A 20,425-nucleotide genomic window follows, 5' to 3' on the forward strand; every position below is an offset into this window, starting at 1 on the left:
CTCTTGTGTACTCTTGCTGCTCCTTTATTGCCTGTAAATGTCAGTGAAATGTAAGCTAATGAGAGAAAACCAGGCCCGGTTACAAAAACATCTCTGTACGGAAGATTGCATGGGCTAGAATGCAGATATGAAATACTGCAAAGAACTCATAAAGTCCATATAAAAACTGCATCAATTTGATTCACTTCCCATAATGCCTGACAGGCATTAAGCATCGATCAACTTCTTGCATGGATGATTAAGAGAATAGCAGTGTATACTAGACTTCCTGTGGTGAGATGAACGAACATTCCATCCCACTAAAAGCGCAAGTGCTTGAAGCACCAGAAGTTACTTTTATGGATAGCTGTGTCACACAGAAAATTTAAAGTGGCAACTGTCTTGAGGGACGCCTCCCAGAATGACATCCTCACCTCCGACATCCTAACCTCCACAGCCATCGCCACATGCTGAATCAAAAGGATTTGACGTTTGCAACAGACTAGGTGTTTCCTGATGCCAAGAGACAGGCAGCAGATGTCAGAATGATTTAAAAAAAAAAAAAAAAAGAGGCGGGGAGGAAGCAACTTCCTCAGGAAACTGTGGGGAGGCCCTGGTCCCTCAGGCAGAAAGAACATGAGCCATCAAAGGCTTCATCAGTGACCCCACCAGCCTGGCGCTGCAAAGAAGCCAGCCCACCACATGGCTAGAACTTTCGGCCCTAGGAACTGCAAGAGACATTAGAAAAAGCTAATAATGAAACCCTAAATGCTAACGATTTCCCTGAATTCCGTTTTGCTGTTCCGGGACTTAGAAGCCTCTGATGTCGGACAAGACCAAGGACTGTAGGTGATCATACTGTGTGCCCTCTGTGTGCTGTTTGGAGATGACAATCCAAGAGTGCCAAGCCAATGAGAGAGAGCCAGGTCCTGTTACAAACATCTTTGAACAGAGAATTCCGTGAACCAGAACACAGATATGAACTACAGCAAAGACGTTACCATTCTAGGCAAGTCTCAAGAACGTGAGTTGTGCGGCTCCTTGTGGTGTGAAGCCCAATGGTTTAACTACAGTGTTCATATAGAAATGTGATTTCTGCCGTTTTTTGCCTTCAGGAAACAAGAAAAGCCTAGATAAGAAATTAGACAGTGCAGCCCATGATAACAGGAAAAGCTATATGACTGGCCCTTTCTCTCACCAATTTCTTCTAAACTCGATTCTCATGAAGTCAACATCTAGGGAGACTCTACTTTGGAGATGTGATAATAGCCAGTAGAAAAGACCAGCACCCTGGAGTTTGGAAATAAGGCCATCCCTACGAACACTCAGATCATGGAGAGGAGCCTTTGGGCAAAGGCTCTTCCCCAGGAAGCTAATGACGATACCAAAGGAGGAGTTCGAGCTCATCGGTAGACAGACTACTATGAAAAGTGCGGTGTGTGAGAGCAGAGATGCAAATCAGCTTCTTCAATTAGACCAGATGAAGGACAGCATTTTCCTCCACCTCCGCACTGCCAAAGGTGAGGAGCTCTGCGTGTGGTGGGCTCACAGGCACACTTACTAAGTAAACAAGAAGATGAATCCTGAGATTAAATCCGCCCATTCATGTGATTTAGCAACTGTCCTGAGTATTCCTGGACTTCCTACTCATCTGCGTCCAGAGATTCAGTGTATCCTTGACTACAACGATGTGAGGGCATTTAAAGAAATGTAAAGTTTACATAACCGAGAGCAGAGTGTGTCACAGATATATGTGTACACCTTCCCATTTGGGGGGCTGGAGAAGAGCTATTGTGATCAGAAGACCAGAATGAGGAAGACCCTGACAACAGCTGATCTATAATTGATTCCACCAGGACCATATCCCCTAAACGAAGAACTAAATATTTTATAATATGAACTTCTATGATACTATCAATACCTATGGACTTCCACATTTTCATTTTAAGAAATATACCTAGGGGATAGTCATTGTCCTGCCACTAATGTGCTGAGTAACTGTAAGCAAGGAATTCAACTTTCCTGACCCTCCCAAGAGGGTGGTGGAGAAAATGCTGACTGGGGGTAAGCCAGCTCTGTGGAGGGAGTCACACTCCTGACCTGCTCTGATGCTCTTTCCCCTACACACCCCTGCATTCCCAGAGGCTCACACTTACATCTACGCATAGGGATGCTGCTAACAGTAGCTCCTCTCCATCATCTTTCCAATCTCTGGTTTAATGACATCTAAAGCACCTTCCAGTTCTAGACTTCTGGAGCTTCCCTGTGACTTCACTTTTAGATTTAAGCCTCTTAAGTGAATCTAACATTAGCCAGGTTCAAAGGACCATTGTTAAGACCAATAGTAGGAGACTGGAGAGATTGCTCAGCAGTTAAGAGCACATGTTGCTCTTATAGAGGGTCCAGATTTGGTTCCCAGCTCCCATATGGTGGCTCACAACCATCTGCAGCTCCAGTTCCTGGGGATCTGATGCCTTTTTCTGAACTCTGAGAATGCTACATTCATCTGGTACACATACCTACATGCAGGCAAACACTCACACATAAAATTAAAGAAAATAAATACTAAAACCATTCGTCATTAATATATGAACAAATAGTTAAAGATTAGAACATAGAAATAAAAAATTAAGAAAGTGGCCTAGTGGTTATTAAATTATACTATGTATGTATATAAAATTATTCACAATTACAAATAATATGTAAACACATACCTCTCACAGAGAGAGAGAGAGAGAGAGTCTAAGAGTTATTATAAGATGGCTATTTTGAATTTTAATTCATTAACGAAAGTCCAGGTCTCTAAAAACAACATTCACAAGCTAGTGTGAATTTCACTCTAGTACTTTTATCACCAGCCTGTCTGATACACGTTTCAGCCTTTTGCTGCATACATACTGTTTAAAGTTTCAGCTAGGTTAAAATGGTTCAGTCTTCACAGATCACTAACATTCTTCTGTGATGCAGACACCCTGTGCTCACCAATGTGTTGACATATACCATTGTTTACAATTCTGTATTACTTTTTAAGCAGGTGCTCATGCAGATGCATTCATTTACTGAACACACCCACAGAAAAGAAAAAGCTACCCCAAGGCAATGTCCAAGAATCCATTTGCATAACATGGGCAGGAGAGTAGAAAGAGGTAGGTCATGAACATGTATGCTTTGAGACCGCTATGGATATTCAAGTCTACCCACTACAGAGGACAACCTAGCCATCAAAAATACATGTGATTTAGGATTTATTACATGTTTTGTTTTGACTTGTTTTCTCACTAGTCTAGTACACCTCTAGCAAAGGCAGCAAGTGATGATGTAATATTCTTTGACCTTTCAATATTTTTGATATGCAAATTAAAGATCGGCCATGATCCACACATTCTTGTCACTGGGACCTGAAAGCCATCAAACTGGTCCTAAAGTAAGATCTGTTCTGCACCAGTGGGGCAGAACACCCAAAAGAACTGGGATCTTAATGCATCACACATGAGCAATGTCACAATGCTGACGTTAAGAAGGAACACACAGTGAACAGATCACTGGAACCTACGAAAGAAACACGGTGTGGAGAACCGGAACTAAATGTTAATCCGAAGTGAGTTGTCTGTCTGAAGAGGTGCTCACTGGCCCTGCCTTACAACTACCAATCAAGGCTTCCTGTTAGCCTTGGGCAATTTTGAATCAAACTAAATGAGGCAGTTATCCATGTAAGAAATTTAAGCTCAAACCAGGGTCAGTAACACTAACCTTCTCATAGCGAGGGTGTGATGTCCCCTGCACCACCTGGATACAATACAGAATTTATGGCATTCGTGCTCCCGGATCACAGCTCTTCCCAGCCCACCAAAATATACATGGCATCTCTGCAAAGCACAGCATTAGCAGAAACCACATCTCCCAATTTTCATCCCAGAGTGACTGAATGTCAAAATGGACTTAATAAAGGAAGAAATCGGTATCTTCGCATCTCAATTCCTTCACAACAAGCCAATCCGTAGCTCCAGAAGTCATGAAAGGAACACATCTTATTTGTTAACCCCTCACCCCCAGCCTGCCAGACTCCAAGTGAGACCTATGTGTCTGTCTTACCTGTAATCTGACTCTGTCCTTGTGGATTAAAAGGACTTGGTGCAGAGTTCAGGGAGGGCCGTGGGTTCTGAGGCGGGACACCTACTCTCATACTGGGATGAGGGATGCGCCCTAAATCACTGAGGCGGTCAGAGAACAAACTAGGTTTAGAGTCATCAAGCTTCTGTCTGTGCCCTGGAAACAGCAAATCATAAAATAAAAGCATATTAATTAGCTGAACAATTGACCATGCTAAATAGATATGTGAACATACATGCTGGGTGGTTTAAGCCAAGGAATTATCAATTCTGACATTTACTGTGATGTGTCTAGGCAAACTGCTCTTTGAGCACTGTAGGGTGGCAAGCCTTCCTAATTCTACCTACACAGAGAGAACAGAGGGTCCCAAGGGAGACATGGAGTCAAGAGCTCAAGAGGAACTCTCTGGGTGCCTCCTCTAGCCCTGTCAATGAAAGGATGAGAAACGTGGGTGTCCTCTAGGGCACCTTTCTTGTTTCATGATTGGGGGTTCCCCATTTGAAAGCTCAAGGAGTCTGCTACGCTGTCACCAAACCGGGGCAAACACATTTTTTTGAAGATCAACTTCCACAGTGACTTTAGTGACCTTTTCTTTTTTATGTTACAACTACCTACCTATCTCTTGCAGCAAAATTAAAACTCAAAATGGAAAATAGAAAGGAAACAAAGGAAGAGAGAGGGAGAGAAGAGAGAAGAGGGCAGGAAGGGAGGGGAGGGGGAGAGGAAGGGCAGAGAAGAAGCATAAGCAAAGAAAATCAAATTGTTGAAGGGGATCTGCATATTTCGAGATACACTGAAGCCCCAAAGCACATAATGAACCCTGTTAAGTCACAGAGAACATGCTTTACTTTAAATCTACTACTGTAGCTTTGTACAAGAAAGTGGAAAATACTGGTAAGCTAAATAGGTGGATGTGACTACCCATTATCTGAGTGAGTGAGTAAGAGTGAGAGAGACATGAAGGGAGAGGGAGAGGGAGGGGAAAGAGAGAAAGACCTTTTCTTTCTTCCAGTTTATTAAAGTTGTAAAACAAAGAAAAATGGGTATTAAAGAACTGTGCAAATTAGATCAAAGTGCTGAAGCATCTTCAAAAATCACAAGCGTGTCCCTGAGAAGGGCTGTGGTCATGTCTAGGGGCAGGGACAGAGTGTGCATCTGCACCTAACTTGAGGGCAAAGCCACTCTGGCAGCCCCTGTCTGCTGCTCAGCACCTCAGCACGCATGCTCAAGCAGCTGGGTGAGGGGCATCATGGGAACAATGACTAGATGAAAAATGCATTCAGAAGCAAAACTAAGGGAATTTGTGTTATTACTCATCAAAGAGAAAACACTGACTACGGATTATTAACAACCTCGGGAATGGACGTCCGTCACTCCTCTTAGTGGTGGGACATCTTACCTTCCCCTCACACAGGACAAGGGGAATAAGTGTGCCAGGAGAGGGTTAAGTTGAACATTAGAATTCCCCAACTATAAGCTGTCTTCATAAGACAAATTCCTTATTTTATTTGCCCCAAAATGTATTTTCCTGTCTCCCTTTTCATTGCCTACCCAGCCCAAAGAAAACAGACAGGAAGCCAAGGCTTGGTAATATGAGCGTAGCTGTCTCCACAGCCAAACATGTTCCAACTGAGCCCATTAACTGAAATGCACCCACCACCCTATTTCCTGCCAGTGTGTGTTTTGGGCATTGGCTGTAACAGAAGGACTAGACCTAGCTGAAAACATGATCAGGAAAAAATCAAGGAAATCCGTTGTTAATTGTTGTTTGTCCCGTGTTATACAGATTGCAAATAGATTTTAGAAACTTTAAGGTTTTTAGAGGTGACCCGAAAGAGCTCCTAGACCCCAACTAATAAATTGTTCATAGATGAAGTGACCTTGGCCTGCTCAGGCAGGGTAACCAGGCCGTGGCCCTCTGCTATTGGCTAGGATGAGGCTACAGCCCTAACATGTATGAAGTGAGCTTCCTATTCATCATGAGGTACCATCAAAGTTGCCTCTCTGCCTTCCTCTCTGAGCTGCCACTGGTGACTCTAAGTGCCTACAACACTTAAGAAGTCAGCCCACGAGGTATTGAGGCTAGTTTTCAATGTAAGTAGAAAGAGTAGCTGAAGTTCAATTACAAAAATAATAACTCATCCATTACCGTAAATAAACAGCTATAGTTTAACGAACTGAACTTGTATCTGTACAGCTTGCCGGGTCTAGCTAATTTCACAATCAGGGAATTATTATACAAATACTGGTCACAGTCAGATGCATAGAATCACTCTCCCCCTCTCTCCTCTATCCCCCCTCTATAATTTTAACACAGCTATAAATACTTATGGAATTGTCCTGTAATTTATTTTCTAAATGAGCCACTTTGGGAATGGCAGATTTTCTGAAGGCTAGAGAGAAGGCTGTGTGATCTTTCATGGACACTTGCACACTGGGATGTGAGTTCAGTGTGTGCAGATGAGTGGACACATTTTTATTTACTCTTAGCCTAACGTTGTTCTTATTAGGAGAACGCAGGCAAGAGGGAAGGACTTGGACTAGCCCTTCGATGTGAAAAATTTAAAGAGCAGGCAAATGTTTAAAGGCTCAATGACTTTTTAGAGTTATCCTCAAAGACAGCTACCACACATCTACAGACAACCTAGAATAATCTACAGAGCGTCCATTGGAAGATGCAATCTATAAAAGCGTATGCGTTTTCCCCTGGGTTTCTCTACCCTCTCATAGCAGCCCCCACAACCCAAACAAGATTCTTACAGCACAGCGCCAAACAAAAGCCAAACAGGTTCGTGGTCTTTCAACCATGACAAATGGCGGCTGCCGCTAAACCACATCAGGGTGTACTCAAATGACGGGCTGAAAGATGTGCTGGAAACATCAGCACCCGGGCAATCCTTTCAGACACTAAGAACACAGGAGACAAAGGGGTCACAGACTCAGACAAGGACAGAGTAATTGGTCGCGTTGTCTGGAGGATTGAACCTTGCTCATCCCCAAAGAGGAGCTGTTCCGAGCAGGAGGCGGATGCAAAGAGTGGGCAACTTTTAGGTCAGTGCTCCAGGGAAAAGACTCCAGGAAGTGGGGAGGTGGCTCAGCAGATAAAGCACCTGCCTGCCATGCAAGCATTAGGACCAGAGATCAGATTCCCCGAACCTAGTAAGTGGGTGAGCATGGGGGCCCACATAATTCCAGCACTCAGAAGACACAGACGGGATCTCTGGAGCAAACTGGCTAGCAAGACTACCCCACACCAGTGAGCTCTGGGTTCAAGTGAGAGACCCTGCTTCAGTGAATAAGGTGAATAGCAACTGAAGAAAAACTCTGACGTCAACCTCAGACCTACACACACACACACACACACAAGAACACCTACCTGTACACACACATGAAAACAGATCTGCACAGCTCATTCAAACCACACACATATATGGGGGTGGGGGAGCACTATATGAAAGTGTAGTCCTGGAACCTGTCATCTATCTACCTTAACCTTCTCCCGAAGGCAGTCATCTTTCCGGACTGGCTGAATAGGAAAAGCCTCCCTCAAGCTCTGAAAGACACGGGCATCCAGGTCCCAGAGTGGATGGGTTAAATTAAATTCTTAGGAGGAAAGTTCTCTTTCTTTAAAGTTCCATGTGATCTAAAATGTAGGCAGGGCTGAAAAAAACCACTGCCCAAGATAGTCTGAGATCCAGCACAAATGCCAGCCATTGACTGACACCCCAATGACTCCTCCATTTCTAGATGGGGCCCTGCCTTCTGTCCTGAGTTCTGGGTTTCTATTTCCGATAGGCTCCTTGATGAATCCCCTGGGATGTACCACGGGTATCTTCAATGCAGTGCACTCAAAGCAGAATTCTGGAGTCTCTTTCCAAAACATCCTATGGCTCTAATGTAGTCCCCAATGCCAATGGACATCACTGGCCACTCAGTTGCTCACAGTCAAGAACTCAGATATGTTCTTAAGTCCTCACTCCCCACATTCAGTCCACCATCAAGTCCTGGTGTTTCTGTCTTGATACTCCATCTCCTTCCTATCCACTCGGTTCTCTGCATTTCTCCCGGCACAACCCTAGCCGCACAACCTACCTAACTCTCTGAGTGTCCAGCACTGTCTGCTTTGAAGTTTCCCCTGCCAGGACTCTCCTATATTCCTGAGATAAAAATCTTCTTGGTTTTTCTGTATGGCTCGCTCCTTCTTATTGCTTAGCTCTAGAGTGAACGCCACCTCCTTTAAGAGGCCTGGCCTGCTTCCCATAACCAAAATATGTTCCCACCCTCTTGAGCACAGCCTTTCTTTATTTCCTTTGTGGCAGTTGTCACAATCTGTAATTATCTTGTATATTTGTTTGTCTCTCCTCAAGGACTCCAAATCCCATGAGAATGAGTGCCCTGCCTCTTGTGTGCAGCTGGATCCTCACAATCTACTCAGGGCCCGCCATACAGTAGGCGCTCAATGAATATTTATGAAAGGAATGAGTTTGTGAATATAAGAAATGCCTTGATTAGAAGAAAATTTACTGGTACCGAGTATCATATCACAACACTATCCCTTAAAGATGCCTTGTGGTTTCTGCAGCACAGTGAAGCCAGTAGGTAAAGCCTTTCTTTAGAAACAGCCCTGATTGGTGCTTCCTGGAGAACTGGACTAATGGACATTCATTTAGGCTAAAGCTCACTTGCTCTTTGAAAAATTCCCATTTCTCCCACCATAATCCTTCATCATTGTTAAAACCATTTAAAAACAGAGAGATAAAAACGGGTAACAGATGTAAGCTGGACTCTGGGTTTCAAAGCAGTGTACTTCTTTTATGGATGAGGAACCTGAGTCCCCATGAGAGGACGGGGCTAGTGGTTAGTGATAGGACTAATGCTTAGATTCCCTGGTCACTGGTCTAATGGTCTTTTCTCTTCCATTGCCGGCCAGCTTATTTTAGGATATAACAGTGAGACAGAATTTGTTCAGGGGAAATCGTGACCAAAAAAAAAAATGAATTTTAAATGGAAAAGAAAAAAGGAGTAGTTTTCAGAAAAGATCTCTTTCAAAAAGTCCCAGTGTGCGTGGGTGAATATGACTTTTGTTGCAATAAATTCAGGGGCACAAGAAGAAATCATGAGCAAAAGGTCACAGCATTCACACATGCTGACAGCAAGGACACATGAGGAACTGCTAAGCCCCTGGGCCACAGTGGAGCCAATAGCTCCACGGATCCCTACACACATGAAATTAGCAATCGGCCACTGCAACTTCTGCTTTCAAAGATCAGGCATCGGACATAGGCATGGTGAGTGTGGTCGTCCAACAGTGAAAATGAGCTCAACTCTACAGCATGACCCACTTCGCTCTTGTTTTATAACTAAGACACTGAGCGATGCCTCACAGCTTCCGAGAGCAATGTCCCCAGCCAGAACCCCCCACTGTGTGGAACTGCCCAGCCACATGAGTTGCACTGGCCAGTTAGAAGGCTCCCCCTCCAGGAGGCCAGACACACTAGAAAGAGACAGGACAGGAGATTTTCCATGATGAATGTCCAGTAAAATGCAGTAGAATGTCTGGTCCACCCTAACGTGGAACAAGGAAACAGTCACATTACCAATCACTATGTCCACATTAGGTTCATCTAGTCTAGGCAGTGTGCACTGCATATCTACCACATGTGATGTGTAAGTATCATCATGTAAGTAGTATCTTTGCCTTCAAGGAGCTCGGGGAACAGTGAGAAAGGCAAGGCCCCTTGTGTGACAGAGCAGCTGAGGACAGGGTAATAGTTAGGTGCTGGGCTTAGAGATCGACTGAGAACATTAGAATGGGGGCCACTGAAAACATTAAAGAAGTCATTCTTTGTGTGATCCTTGTCTGTGTTCTCAGGAGAGCTGACATACACTTAAGGGTCAAATGTCATGATATCTAGTACTCACTTTAAAATATTTCAGCTAAATAACAGATGAAGCAGACACGGCAAAATAAACATACAAAATGGTAAGTAGATGCGATTACATTAGATACAATATTTCCATGCATGTTTGTAAGCTCTTTCATTATAAAAGAAAAGAGATGACAGAGGTCAATGTGGGAAGCACAGGGGAGTGATTGGTTTTGACTAAAAGGAAATAGTCACTGATGAGACCATCATGCCTGTTGTTCTAAGGCCAAGAAAGATTCTGATAAGCACAGAGGCAAGGAGATCTCTAGCTGGAAGGTGCGTGACAGAAACATGGTAACAAATAGAAGGAAGGGGACAGCTAGCTGGAAGGCACGGGACAGAAACATGATAACACATATCTTGTGAGACCAGATGATGTCAAACATTTGTGTGATGTTAATCTAATCCCAGGCGCAAGCTCCTTCATACCACTTAATAGCTGGGCTAGGCCTTGGTTCTTAAGCTACGCAATACAGTGTAGAGAGCTGCCCTTTAAAGGCAGGGCTCCTGACCTACAAAATGATGTTTGGCAGCCCCAAACCTCCTCTGCCATGCCTGTGGGCTTCCCTGGAGCAGAGAAGTGACTGGGGCGATGTCAGCTAATTATGTTGTCACCAAGTGTGTTACAGAATGAGCTCTGCTCTCAGGCGAAGAGGTCTGAAGCCACAGGATGGAACAGCTCCCGGATCCTGTGACAGGGATCCTCTGAGTGGAAAGAGAAGGCTTGCATCTTTTACCCAGAGTAAATTTGCTATGTGTCAGCAGAGTTATGATTCCACAGCAGTTCTGGAGCAAGTGAACGAGACCCTTTAATTCTAACCTCTCCATCCTGACAGTGGCCCAACAGGTGTGTGTCTGGGGGGGGGGGAGGATTTGGAGGGAGGGGTAGGTACGTTTTAGAGCTTCATGTATTTAGTGCTATCCTGTCTCGCTGGCATATTTCTTATTACCTTTCGGCCATTCACCCTACAGAGAACTCCAGTTCCAAATGACTTATCTGGAAATCTGCTACTGAGAAGAGGTCAGCTCCACGTCTTAGCATTTTGGCCGATGGTTTCCAGCAAACACAGGTTCACAGGCTCTTTGGGAAGCTATGTTAGGGGCTGAACGACCCATATACTTCCTGGCCCCTGAGCCTGTAGGTTAAAAGCTCTGACCTTCGGCACTCCTACAAGGGTGTGAAAATGGAAATGCCCTTGAGAGAAGTGAGGCTGTCCTCGGCATTAGATGTCTCTGTTTCACTGGAGCAGGGAGGGTAGAAATCAGGCCCTTGCGCTGCTCAGTTAACCTGCTTTCCTCTCTCCCATCCCAAACCATCCAAATTGGCTTCATCTCTGATTTCTTTCTTTCTGAAACATCATCATCTTCTAGTCTTCCACATCCCCAAATCCAGCTTACATAGATCTCTACTACCTCCTTTCCTAGACAGAGTCCAGGTTGTGCAGTCAAGGCCATCCTAAGGAATGGCTTCCTTGTTTCCCATCCCCCACTGAAGCCACTCACTGAAAGTTGTGGCCTGAGGCTCCTACCTCAGAGCAGCAGCAGTAGCCTAGCACATTCAAGAGACACCGTCTGGTCATGTTCCCCCAGGAAGGGACGGGACTTAAGTTTCTTCATCTACTACAAATGAAAGTGTGAGTTTCCCTAACCCCTAACACAATTTCTGCTCCCCAAGCCCAAATCTCAAGTTACTTACCTGGTAAGATCCATTCAACTATCCAAATAGATACGGCTCCACCTTACCCCCTCAAACCCAGCAAAGAAGACCCTGGAAATATGGTCCTTGTGTCTTTTTTGCAGGGGACTCACACTGGTCTACCCACTGCTCTTGGAAGAAGTCTGATGTCTTTGTCCACGCTGTCCCCTCAACTCAACACACATTGTCTCATCAACTGCACTTGGCAAAATCTCCCCCCAGACTGGACTTGGTCATCACAGCACCCTAGTGCTTTCTGTCCATGTGACCCCTCTGGTTTCTATCTTGGTAGCTGAGCACAGTCCCAGTCGGTGTTACATCCATAGCACATGGTTACACTTAGGCACTAGAGGCAACCAGTGAGCATTAGCCTGCTGCGAATTGATATCAAATATTTAAATAGAATTTCAAATCCTGTTATTCTAGATGTTCCCCAAGTTAACTAGTCACCCCTTGGGGATGATTGTCATGTGTTACATCTACAAACTTAATGTATACAGGCACCAATTGAATTAACAAAGAACCGAGATAAATTTGTAATTATCTCTCTTTTTGTCCAGTGGAAGGCAGAGGAGGGGGGAGGAAAGCTGGGAGGCATTTCCCACGGTCAAATTGATGAGTCGATCATCTCTGTTGGGAAAGGCTGCTGAATCATCCTTTTCCCTAACCATATACTATCTGGTGTGGGCCAAAACTATTTCTAGACTAGAATAATGAAAGGCACTTAGAAGTCATTTTCATATTTAAGGCCTCTAGCCACTCTGAACCACTGATAAGAAGAGCTATGCAGTATGACTCGGGACCGCTCAGGAATGGAGACAGCCCTAGAGCAAGGGGTAACGTGCAGCTGGGAACAAAGAACCACAGATCGCGAACAGACCTCCTATAGGGGATTCTCCTATGACGGCATTTCAAAAACGAGCTCAGGGCTCCTCTTCACATATAAACCAATCTCTTAAGGAAAATCTCCACCACATATCTCTGAGTACCCCCTTCTCACCTCCACAGAGTCAGGCACACAGGACTCAGAGTTTATCCAGAGAAAAGACAGGAAGAATCACTTCACCCAAGAAAGGACTGAAGCTCTTCCAGGCTCTTGGGTAAAATATAATTATAGAAAAGAAAAATATAATCTACTCTAGAGACATAATTATAGAATTAAGACATAGACTCCATAGAAATATTCTAGGAACTTCAGTTCATTTTTGAAAAAATGTCAAAGGTTGAATTTGCTTCCTTTTACTAAGAGGCACCAGTCTAGATTAGCAACAGAAAGTTCTGTCTCTTAATTACATATGCAAGCATTTTTTTTTTTTTACATACAATTAGCTAATGTGAGAGAGAAGTGAGAGCCTGCCAGCTTAGCAGCCCATTTAAATGTAGGCTTCTGAAAGTTGAGGAGTTCAAGATCTTTCGAGAAATATGCAAATGAAAGAGCTGAGGCAATACTAATTTGCATGAACATAAATTTGAGCTCTTTTATAACTTTTACCTTCTGGGGATGTGGCGAACACAGCAACCAAAAGCATAAAAGTCGGGGCTCGGGGGAGACAGGGAAGAGCTTTGGAGCTAGTTCACTGCCAGTCACACCTCAGGAAGAAAGTCCACTGAGGGAGCTTAAAGCATGCTCTCTTGTCCTGGAACAATGGACTCAAAGAATTTCATGTATTTAAGTAGAAAGAAACTCCTGAGAGGTTAAACAGAGAAATGGGGTTTTATTTAACTTTTGTTCTCTCTCACTCCCCCTCTCTTTCTCTCCCCCTCTCTCTCTCCTTCCCTCCCTCCATCCACTCCTCCTTTCCTCCCTTCCTCTTCCTCTCCCTGCCTTCCTCACTCCCTGCCCCAGTCTCTCTCTGGTGTTGGAGATCAAGGCCAGGCCCTTGCTCATGTTAAGCAAGCACTGGACCACTGAGCTATATCTCTAGACCTGAGAAGAAGGATTTTTAAGAACACACAGAAAAGAAAAGACCATCTAAAAACATAATGGAACTGTATATGAGGAGATGAGAGGGACAGGAAAAAAAGCAAGCAGTCTTAACCACAGCCCACAATATACACGTGGGGGTCAGAGGACAACTTGCAGAAGTCCATTTTCTCATTCTGTCCTGTGGGTCCTGGGGATTGAACTCAGAGCTACAGGCTTGGCAGCAAGCACCTTAACCTGCTGAGCCATCTCACTGGTCCAATAACAAATTCTTTACTTTTTATTTCACTTTACACTATTAATTAATTCCCAGAAAAATATTGTTGACTTATTTTTCACCCCCCTGGCCTGATACAGCTGTCGTTTTTTATACACCAGGTGCCACCAAAAGAAAGACCAAAAGAGAAAAGGAGCATGGGCTGGAAGAATGAGAATTTGCTGATATTACGCTCAGTCTTTCTAACTCCATTGACCATGACACATCTCATCCCACTAATGACACCTCAACATCATCCCTGGCCATCTGAATCTTCATCTCTTTCCTTAACTTTCTGGGAAATGAGTAAAAGGTTCCCATCTTCTCCCTATCTGTGTTTATGTGATACTGTGTGATACTGGAAACAGGTCCTTGGAGTTCTTTCAGTGGGGTAGAGTCACACACACCATAGTTCTTTGTGTTCCTGGCACATACCGAAACCCTGGTGAGAAATGTAAAGTTACTTTTAATGGTAAGGTAGTTCCCGTGGTTGACCAAAAAGCATCGCTGCCTGTTTGCCAGTGACCCAGCTGAACATGGATGGCATTGATGGCATTGTTCTTCAACGTGTCTGGTGACAATCAACCCGCAGGCTGGCGGGGGTGGGGTGGGGGGGGTGTGGGGGGGATGGTGTTTGGCGATTAAGAAGTGTGAAGCACTCATCTCAGAATTGCTACCCACAGTCATAGACCATCATCCTCAATTTTCCTGTTTCTGAGAGGGGACGAGAATGTTAAAAAGTAATAACCAAGGAAAAAGTCAGCCAGCCCCGGCAGCCGAATGGCAGCAAAGATCACAGAAGGAGAAGGAAAAGAATGGGAGGGAGTGGATTTCTTACTTAAGCTGGACCTGTTCCAGCTGGCAAGATGAGGTGATTTTCTTAACGCTTGCAAAACCTGGTGACTTTTTTAAAGGAATGAAGAAGAGGGAGATGTAAACACGGCCATTAAGGCAGATTTAAAGTGCTTAGTTCTAATCTGGTCTAAGGCTCCCCCAATTGTGCACTGTTCTGCACTTCTCTGCTTGTGAGACATCAAAATGACACATGGGGTCTGTGTCCGTGTCCTCTGACTGGCAAGTTAGGTTGGCTGAGCTCCGTAGTCAGGTCAGATGTGGACAAAACAGCCCCTTAAGCAATAATAAATGTATGTTGGTCAGAAGCATGCAGGACATCTGACAGAGACTGTGTTACTACCTTAGGGGGCCACTGTGTTTATATCTATGCAACAGGTCTTAAACAGATTGTTTAAACAAGAGATGTCTTTGAAACAAACTCCTAACAAAACTGAGATGGGTAAGGAGCTGAACAACAGTCAACAATATACCGTGTAAATCACATCTCTCTAAGCTGCAAGGGTAATACGATATAAACTCCCAAATAAAAGATTTTTCTAGAAGTGAAACTCCAAGGATTACTGCATATATCAGCACCTCCTTGCAGTGGACTAGCATTTATCCACCTATCCATCCACTCTTCCTCGACGCTGCTGCACACTTGACTGGCCGTGATAGACAGATAATTGCTCTAACCAGCCGTGCGTAATGAAGAGAGTCTGCTGTGCTAATCCCAACATTCTTATCTTCTGTGAACCCTGATTAAGGAACTCAAAAGTCTACTCCTCCAGCCCCAAACTCCTGGAGTTTTCCGCTCCTACTCTCGGATCTGCTAAAGTGTTCTTACATTCCACTCTGTCATGAAAGGTGCCAAGTGTTTTGAGTAGGATCAAGTTAGAGTCTTCTAAAAGGAACGTTAGCACAGTCTTCGAGGGCGTTGGAGGACAGCAGGCTTTGCCGCCCCACCCCCACTCCCATCTCAAGACACAGGCCATCAGAAAAGGGCATTGTTTGCAAGCTAAAGAAAAGTAGGTTGGAATCAGTTAATATTTGTTTAAAACTAAACCTCTTTCATTTCAAAGGCAAGTTAATTCTGTGGATTGCTGTCTGCAGGTTTCATGTTGAATCATCATTTGTGACAGTTTGTCCATAGGAAACATAGAACGTATGCATTTTCCAGACATACGCATGCATGAGTAAAAATTCCTATTACTCTTCCATACCCATATATGGATACGGACGGATGGGGGATGAATTAAAGGTAACGGGACAGAAATACTACCAGCCAAGTTCCAGGTCATTCGAGGCACCACTGCAGATAGAGAGACTGTCTTCTCAAGGCTCAACACACTTTACCATGTCCTTAAACACACATCAAGAACCCTCTGCTGCCCGAACATACCTTTCCTTCTATGTGAAGTTCCAAGGCTTCAGCCTGATTAGATGCCTTTTGTTTATTTCAAAAACTGGTACCTCTCACTGGGAAGGCAAAAGAGTGCTGACCAACTAAAGAATTACTCAGGCTTTGACTGTTTCTTTCCTGGGTCCTAGCTGTTCCCTGGACCTCACACCAAAAATATTCTCAGAAATGAACACTCCTCCTGTTTGGTGCATACACCCTTCTGTGTATTCACTGACCTAAGGGCTTAACAGATCTCACTAAGCATCCTTAAGATCACACACATGATTTCCAGTTAGTCCCTGGTGTGTAACTGTGCCTTAGGATGGACAATTGCTCACAATATGGGAAGAGAAAAGGAAACCAAAGGGGCCATGCATCACTCACCAATGGCCAGTCAAGAACTTCTCCAGTCCAGAACTTCTATCAAAATAACAAACTCATTTCCAGTCTAAAGAATCAGTGAGGCTGGGAATTAATTTCCTGAAATGATGAGCGCGTGCGCGCACACACACACACACACACATACACACACACACACACATACACACACTGAACATGACAGTGTCATTTAAAGAGTGAGGAGGTATGGGACAGAGTGGGGAATGAGGAAGTCCTGCTTCTAAAGCTGGGCTTGACTGTACAAGGAGCATGAAAATCTAGAATTCTATTCCTATTTGCTGCGACCTTTGGTGTCAGGCTGCAGACAATAAGTACCCTCTCATCTCTACGGCTCAACACTCTAATCTGTCAAACGAGGATCTTGGAACATGGACCATGAGATACCATTAGGATGAAATGTATGACAAGAGAAAAACCACATAGACAAAACCAGGCAAGTTTAACACGAACTCATCAATGACCATTTCCAGATAATGTACCCTGACCACACTGTCCTGAGGGACATACCAGAGAAGCAAAAGAGGGGGGCATTGTGAGCAAACAAAAGACGTATAAACAGCTCACTAGAGGAGAGCCAGAAAACAAATGCCGAATGTCCAAGAGTGATCGAGAAGGCCTCCCAGAGGAGACAGAGGAGATCCCTTTGTGTAGATTTAAAGGGTAAGTAGAATTCCATCAAGCAAACGCAGAAGACACCTGTCTCAGAAAAAAAAAAAAAGCAGAAGACATTGTAACCAGAAGGAACGGCAGGTGCAAACGCCCGGAGATAGGGAAGGTACAGAGTGAGGCAATTAGGCACTATTGGCACTGGGCCACAGCGCTGTGGGTGGAAGGCAGTTGGGTAGATCGGATGCTGAAGGGCCTTGTCACCATGCCACGGTGTCTGAACTTCATCCCACAAACAACAAGAGCCGCTGAAGTATTTAAAGCAAGGGTGTGCCACAAGCTAGTTACAGCTCAGGGAGACCATGTTATTCACAGGAGAAGACAAGACACACAGGGAGTCTAGCTAAAGGCATGAAATGAGCTAGGAAATCATTTTTTTCTATGACAGGTGAAGAGGGCAAATGCTTAGTATGAATGATGCTAATGCAGTACTCACAGAGACAAGGGAGTGGCCCTGAGACAGAAGTATAGACATGAGCACATTGGAATAATTAGAAGATGTACAGTTGAGAGGATAGGGCATGGGCTCGCTGGTTGGCTGAGCTCAAAACTGCAAAATCTGACGGAAGTTCATGTTCAGGCAGAGAAGACTGGCCTCAGTGGAGGTTGGGAATTCCAAAGGCCATGTGCTTAAGACATGTGTTTGGAGTAATCACAGAACTCGTACAGGTGAAGACACCAGGAAGTGAGGGGAAATGTGTGTCTGAGGTGCATTTCCGGGAGTCATGTGCATGTGGAGCCAAAGGTACGAGTGAGAACACTGAGAAAAATGGGTCGAGAATGGGTGGATGTTTCCTACAGGGATCCCTATGGCGTACAGACACATAGGTAGGCACCAAAATAGTTCTGAGTCTCCTCTCCTCCTGCTGCAAAGGCCCAAAGGAGCTTGCTGAGAGATCCTTTTACCTCAGGTGTAAGGATATGAAAAGCAGGCTCCCTCCTTCACACCCCGTTCACTCCACACCCAGTTCCCAAGCCACCTGGTTGACACCAACGACTTCAAGTTTGTGAAATTGCCAAAAATGTAAGGCTAGTCTCTCCCGACCTTTAAACTCACACTCTAGTGGTTTCTTGGGCATCTTCCTATAAATCCCTCTAAGGGTGATGATAAGTATGCACAGAGTTCACCCTGGTCACGTGGTTTTTAAGGAACTGGAAGAAGTACCCAGCCTAAAAGTCAGTCTCTTTTGGGCCACGTCACCAGTCAGACTACGACTCTGTACCTCTTGTTTGCATAGACTACAGAGCGAGAAAAATTGTTCTGGCCCAAATACTACACTGGAAACTGTTGAGCTCAGTGTCTGCATTAAAAATCCGGGAGCATACAAGAATCATGAGGTGACAGCAAATGTCCCTGAAGACATACTATCTCCCCCCCCAAAGACTCCCGCAATTTGACGGCATAGTCTATGTGACCACTTTTTAAATGGTTTTAATCTTTGAGATTGTAACTTAATTACAACACTGCTCCCTTTCCTTTACTCCCTCCACACTTCCTATACACCTCTGGATGCTCTCCTTTCAAATTCATGCCTTTAAAAAATGTTATAAAAAGGCCGGGTGGTGGTGGCGCACGCCTTTAATCCCAGCACTCAGGAGGCAGAGCCAGGTGGATCTCTCTGAGTTCAAGGCCAGCCTGGGCTACCAAGTGAGTTCCAGGAAAAGGCACAAAGCTACACAGAGAAATCCTGTCAAGGAAAAAAAAAAGTATATACTTATGCATGTATATGTACTCTATGTATATATATATTCTATGCATATATACATACACATATTCCTAAATATAGCCTCAGTCCATACAATGTCACCTGTATACCTGTCTTCAGGACTGGGCTACTTGGCACTGAACACCCTGGGGAGGGCCACCTCCTCCCGTTCCCAGCTCTCTCAGTTGCCTGTAGTCTTTATACAGAGTTGAGGCCTCCTGGCCTTTTCCCTATCCAGCTTGGCATGTCCATCAATGTCATCCTGGTTCAGCTCACCTCTTACCTGACCACTTCTTACACTTCTGTTCGCCACTCTGATAAGCTTACGAGAAATGGGAACAAAACTGGCTCAGGCTGCCGCCTCCTCCCTCCTGCTGCCTGCGTGTTCACTCCTGTTGTCCGCCAGAAAGTAACCAGGGGGCAGAGGAAAAGTGTCTGTCTGCAGTGGGTGAAGACAGGGCAGGGATTCACGGCAGAGGACATGAGTGATGCCATTCACAAAGCTGCCAGCTGAAGAGAAAGGGCCACATATAAACAGACTTGGGAATGAAAGTCTGAGCCACCGAGTTGGCCCGGAGATTCTTGGATCTCCTCCTTTTTCCTATATGAAAACAAGACTTCAGAGGTTGCTGATTCTAGAACAGTTTCAAAAACTAATGATCTCTTCCTTTTTCTTATACATAAACCAAACTCCAGAGGTTGCTACGTTTTAGATCTATTTCAAAAACTATTTGTATATAATTATTTTCTGCCCATTCAAAATAAGGCCCTAGCCTGGTCTGTAATTTTGTGTACCACTTCACGGCATGTTTATAATCCTTAACACTCGTCTGAAAATAAAATCCAGTGTATACAGAAGGGTTAAACGCCACACTCTGATCTGTTGTGTTCAGATTACGCATGTTGGATGTCTACAGTGCACAAGTATTATCACATCGGCACTGGTGCAGCCCAGCAATTGCGTCTGAGATTGTAGCGGGATGATTGCAGTCCTCGAGAAGGTAGCGTTTGCAGTTAGCATTGGACGTTAAGCCGGTCCTGTACTAATTGAGGGGGAATAACAAGTGCCAGCTGAGCTGGAAGGAACCACCTGAGCCAATCGAAAGCATGTGACATTCCATTTCCACATCATAACGTCTATCCACAGACCTGAAAAGGGAGCTGAGGACAAGATGGCGGGGTGGAGGGTCATGAAAATAAGGGATACACAGTCTTGGTCTTCTGAAAGACACAAACTATCTACCCACAATGCTATACCCCAAATTTCTGCCAATAAGTCTAATTACCGATATTTGGGGTTCCCCTCAAATGCCTTAATATCTTAATTATCAAGGTGAGCTCCCAAGCAAACGGGAAGCTGCTCCTGAGCATCCCCTGCCCACTTCAGCCTCTAGGTTCTTAGTCTTTCTTGTTTTCTATCGCTTTCTGTCATGGGATCACAAGATCATTAAATCTACAGCTTATCTCTCTGAGAGTCGATTTCATGAGTTTCTTTTTAATTCAGCTTCTTTCTGAGCCTAGTGACG

The 20,425-nt window shown here is 44.5% G+C and overlaps 1 protein-coding gene across 1 annotated transcript in view; it reads right to left on the minus strand.

Moving 5' to 3' along the window:
• Runx2 (RUNX family transcription factor 2) overlaps positions 1 to 20,425 on the minus strand; it is a 130,119-nt gene that overhangs the window by 50,291 nt on the left and 59,403 nt on the right. The window contains 1 exon segment of the mRNA XM_052745404.1: positions 4,072 to 4,245. Coding sequence (XP_052601364.1) covers positions 4,072 to 4,245 — 174 coding nt within the window.

This window comes from Peromyscus californicus, unplaced genomic scaffold (genome assembly GCF_007827085.1).
Source record: "Peromyscus californicus insignis strain IS unplaced genomic scaffold, ASM782708v3 Scaffold_19__1_contigs__length_69161282, whole genome shotgun sequence".
Lineage (NCBI taxonomy): Eukaryota > Metazoa > Chordata > Mammalia > Rodentia > Cricetidae > Peromyscus > Peromyscus californicus.